This window comes from Haplochromis burtoni, unplaced genomic scaffold, assembly GCF_018398535.1.
Source record: "Haplochromis burtoni strain Fernald_Lab_line unplaced genomic scaffold, NCSU_Asbu1 Contig_32, whole genome shotgun sequence".
Lineage (NCBI taxonomy): Eukaryota > Metazoa > Chordata > Actinopteri > Cichliformes > Cichlidae > Haplochromis > Haplochromis burtoni.
The window spans coordinates 1,887,067-1,892,312 of record NW_024582393.1 but is presented as its reverse complement, the minus strand read 5'-3'; the positions used below and the strand labels follow the sequence as shown (position 1 = coordinate 1,892,312).

Sequence of the window (5,246 nt, the reverse complement as noted above, 5' to 3'; positions counted from 1 at the left end):
ACACACACACACACACACACACACACACACACACACACACACACACACACACACACACACACACAGAGGGCAGAGGTGCCACTGTTCCTGCTAGTACAAACAAGGATGCGAATAACCTCAAGCAAACATTGACACAGTGAAGCAATATTTCTCGCATTGAGATCTTTTTTTCTTTCCTTTTTTATGATGACGACTGAGGATCTGTTCAGACAAATCAGAGCTCACCATGTCAAGTCACAACTTCTCTGTGTTACTGTCCCCAACCCCCCCCCAAGCCTTTAAAAAAGAAAAACAATATTCTGAACAAGCTAAACTTATCTGTGCTGTTTGATTTACTTTGACATATTGTGGTGTTGCGTCTTTTATTGTCACTTCTATGTTTGCTAAAAGCAGAGGGACAACCACATCCACATACTTGGAACTACAGTGAGCAAACATTTAACAGTCCCATCTCTATGCAACCTTATCTACGGGTTCATTTTAGGGTGTGTGAATATTTGCATGTGTGCGCAAGTCAGTCTCACACCGAGCGCAAAGAGAAGGGAAATCTAGCACAAGGTCTGTATTTTAGTTTGTATAGTACAGCCCATGAAACGCCATTAGAACGTTTAAAGTGTCTGATGCTGTTATAACTGCATGAGTTAGTCATGTAGGAGAGGTGGAAATCCTCATTCTGCATCAGCTCAAAGTGCCGTAAAATTATCAAACAGCTGAGAGGCTGGACTCACGTGACGGTGTTGGTGTAACTCCTTGAGCTGGATCTCCTGCTGTTCTTCCTCTGACTTTGAGTGCCACCCATTTTGAGCTTTCCACTCTTCAACAGATGAACAGACACATTCCACTACTGTATTTATTTCCCTCAGCTAGCAGTCATCGTCCTCATCGGTGCACTGCTGTCAGATTTCTTTCTTGACAGGTAGGTCCTCCCTCCTCTGCTCAGCTACTTTCGCAAGTCTCCTCCCTCAGTTTAACTGCGCTCACCGAGAGTAAACGTTCAATTTGTAAAACTACTGTAATAAAATTGGGAGGGATCTGCTTGTGTCTTGTGTTGCTCAGTTGTTTTGTGTATAAAGTCTAAGGCATAAAAAGATATTGTTAGTCATGAGATAAAGTGGGATGTGGCTCAGGGCTTTTGAGAGATCTGGCTTGACCAGTTCCCGATGCTGAAAGAGTATTCAGAAGAACACAGAGCCACTGTTCTTTGAAGTGCAGGCTTTTCTATTTCTATTTTCTTTTTGAAAGTTTTTATGCAGTTTGTGTGAAACGACTCTTAGTACAATCGGAAACAAACAGCTGCTTTGATTGGTGCTGTGAAAATGTCTTGGGTGTTTTGATGAAGTGCATTTTCCCATCTCTACAACACAATCAGTGCCAGTGAAAATCATTCGGAAGAGTAAAAAATCCATAATGCTCAAATGACTATCAGAAACTATGCACTGTGTGAGTTAATGCTGCTAAAATGGCACTGACCCGTAATGTAGTCTGGCATCAAAACATTCAGCGTGGATCCTTTGAGTGCTGCAGGTTACTGTGTGAGGCATATTTTACTTGACTGGATGTGTTAATAAATAATAATATATGTCAATATGAAGACCAGCACCCAAGGTTACCTATCTGGGGATTGCATTGCGAGGAAATGATCAATTTTTTAATTTACCTCAACTGTCTGTCGTATATTAGTTGTGGCTGATTTACGATTAGTCCTGACGCAATAGCTCTTTATTGGACTGCACCATCACAAGCAAGTGGAAACAAGTCTCCTCAAGTCCCTGGAGCTGGAAAAGTATCTTAGTTATGTGACAGTAATCTGCAAACATGGAGTTAGTATTTAGAGGGTGGAAAGTCTCATCAAGGAAAATGTGGTGTGGCCCAAGGAAGATACCTTAAATATTGTGATCCTAGCTAGCTGGTTAAACAAGCCATAAATGGGGGAACCACAGCTGTAGTTTTGAAACAACTGGAACATTATTAAACTGATATGTGCCTTGCACAAAGATGCCTTGTTTTGCGCCCGATCATGCTTTGAGCTGTAAATTCTGTCAAGAGCCAAGGAGCATGAAAAGGTCAGCCAGTTTTCATACCACACATTGCATCACATGGAATATACTGGGCGACACAGACTTGCAAAAAACAGACATTCATTCAACTAGTATCTGATAAAAAACAAAAGGACTCCCATATGCCTGACAGAGGGCACTATGAAGGGTGTGTCGTACCTCCAATCTTGATCGTTTAGATGAGTATTTCCTGCAGTAATTTTCTATTTGATGTACTATATGGATATTTAAAATGAAGAAAGCAAAATATATTTTGTTAAATAATTTTTAAGTGTAAACAAGAATAAAAGACTATAAAAGCTGGGTTTGAAATAACCCAGTAAGTTTCTAATTATAGGAAACTATCTATGCTATTTAACTAGGATGAACAAAATTGGATGAAATGAAATGGTACAAATTACATTTAGTACATGAAACAGTTATTTTAATGGAAGGTAATTATTAAACTATAAATCCAATCACTGAATAAACTCAGCTGTGAAATTTACTCAATAATGGCCTCAATAACATTTAATTTTCATAGATTAGCAAAATTAAGATGAACATGTGGCCTGATCTCTCTAAGTTGTTGAGAAACTCGGTGGACTGTTCAGGGTTAACAAAAAAGAGAGAGGGAGAAAATCTGCAGAATTATAATCTCTCACACCCAAGTGAAAAAAAATGCCGCAGACATAAAATTATAATCATCTGTCTTTGAGTGACTTCATGTGACAGACTGGTATGAAACCAGAATCTGTGTAGTTTAGTGTTTGTTGGAATGACCACAGGGTTTAATGAGAGAAAAACTCCTCCCTCCATCATCAGTCGCAGGACGTAAATCATTTCTGTGGCTTTCCATAATAGTTAAGGACCGCAATGCAAGCACGGGTGACAGCAACATGAATTACGGTAAATATATGTCAGAAATACAGTTCAGTGAGTAACGTGACACCAGGGTTTCATTATTTAGAAAATAAGTTGAAGTCTGTGTGGTGTATTACATAGCAGGGAGCAGTAAGAAAACACAGTTAAAATTGGATTCTAGCGGCTGTGTGCCAAAGTAAAGCCGCTGTACTGTATGTAATATGCAACAGAAGCAGCAGTGAGCAGAGGGAGCAGGGTCACAGCCACAAAATGAAGCCTTTACATACAGCAGGGAGTCCTCTTGTCATTATAGTATGTCTGTGTGTGTTTCTACAATGATGAAAATTTATGATTATTTGCTATTTTATTGCAACAGCTTACTTTCTTTTTCCCTTTGGCCACACCATGACCGTCTGCCCCAATCTAACACTGTGTTATCTCAGTCTCCGTCTGTGCATGTGAGCCTATTGAGAGGCATGAGACCAGAAGTGACACGTCGGAGGAACAGTACTGCAGTGACTCAACAACCCCCACTTCTGCTTCCGCCTCTGTGGGCCCTCTCGGCCATATCCGTTTACATAAAATCTCAGCCTCTGGGCCTCTCAACATCAGAACAAAGCTGAAGACGCAATATATTACTATTTTTAAACCTGACTGTGACTCCAAAAGAAATTCCACTTGGTATATGTAAACATAAAAAATCACGAGGAGAGCAGAGGTGGGGATGTGGGGGGTTAAATATCCACAGGTCATCCATCTTGATCTTTTCAGCCAAGAGGAAATAAACCTCATTCCAGCCACATTCCAGCAGCTGGAGCCAGCTCTTACTGTTTTACTCCTTTTTATATCTGCACTCTTTGAAACTCAAACATCTTAACAGAATAGGATCTTGTGTAGAACTAAAGCATACAGCCTCTAACTGTGTATTTGAATAAGAACTGTCTGTGTATGTGACGCCATCCAGCTCAGTTTAAATATCCAGGTTAAAACCTCTGTGCTCCACGCTGAAAGGAAATTCCAACAACACTGCAGCTTTCTCATGGCAAGTGACTCACTCAAAGCCACTGATGAATGTCTTCCACCCGTGGCCTTTCCTGCTTGGAAAAGGCCCCTCTGGGTGTGTCTCCCTGTGACCTCATCTTCCCAGAAAATTCTCCAGAAACTTCAGCAGCACATGATGTAGCCCCTGTGCAAGACACCGGCAATAACAAACCAGTCTGTCTCTAAAAGAGTCTCACTTGGCTTATCACGTCATCTCTTACGGTGGTGTGTCTGTGCCTTAGTCTGCTCAGTCAATCAGAGCATCACTGTCTGTGCGTAAATGTGTGAGTGTGTGAAGGCAAGCGTCCTGTTTACTGCTGGCTGTGACAGTTTGAACAAACAAAACAGTCAATCTTAACCTAATTGTCCTTGCCAACATTGTTTGCCTTTAAATCTTTGTGCCTAATTCCTCCTCTAAGGCGACTAAATGTCATGTGTGCAAGCTTTCACCAACCTGCCAGTTACAGCCTTCACAGGAGAAGCACTAATGAGCAGAGCTACTTTACAGCCCCACAAACTACAAAACCGCCGGGTCAACAGGAGAGGGGAATTATAGATTTGTGAAAAGAGGCTTTGTATTCATGCAAAAAAAAGAAAAGAAAAAGACAATAGTGCTCACATGGCAGCAGAACGAAACAGACACGACACATTCAAAGAGTCATCTGACACACGGTCCAAAAAGTAGCTGATCAGTACCAGAAAACACACTGTTAACAAAAGCAAGCATGTAAACTACACAGACCACTTACTTACATGAATAACGGTGCACCTGACTGGCAGGAGAAAAAGAACTGTTCAAAAGCTCTCAGTTTTTAAATAATACCTCAAATCTCTGTTGACTGACAAGCTGTGGCAGATCTGCTGCGAGGTTTAAGTCCTTCACCGAGCCGTGGATGTAGAAATCCCTGGTCAAAGATTAAAGTCCTGTGTTCAGAACAGCTGCTGGAGTTGCCGCTCTCAGAGTGGAAATTCTTGTTCGCTCTGCGTGGTGGTGATCAGTCCATGTGGCTGGATGGGAAATGGGAAATAAACTTTCTGGGCAAGGAGCCAAGAGCAGGGTTTTAAAGACACAGCCGTAGCAGTGCTATATGAGGCTGAGTCACACTTTACAGTACACTACAGCCGAGCGGAAACACTGCTTTTAAACCACTCTGTGATAACTTTAGATCATTTTAAAAGTTCATATTCTTAGCTAGATTATGATAACACTTAACTGATCTCTTTATGATTAAAGTACAGACCCAAAATATATAACACAGTTGCTTCTTATGTCTTGTAAATTTAGACTACAATAAGTAGTTTCTT

The 5,246-nt window shown here is 41.0% G+C and overlaps 1 protein-coding gene across 2 annotated transcripts in view; it reads right to left on the bottom strand.

Annotated features, from left to right (window-relative positions):
• The window catches only part of tacc1 (transforming, acidic coiled-coil containing protein 1), a 31,007-nt gene extending 26,058 nt beyond the window's left edge, over positions 1 to 4,949 (bottom strand). Inside the window, exon 1 of one of the 2 annotated variants that reach the window (XM_042219390.1) lies at positions 4,765 to 4,949. Coding sequence is in view for 1 of the 2 variants with exons in the window: in XM_042219389.1 (XP_042075323.1) it covers positions 729 to 799 (71 nt within the window). In the remaining variant the exon portion in view is untranslated. Of the gene's footprint in view, positions 1 to 728; positions 2,185 to 4,764 lie in introns of those variants that run through there. The other variant, XM_042219389.1, reaches the window with a different exon arrangement.
• Positions 4,950 to 5,246: the final 297 nt, after the last annotated feature.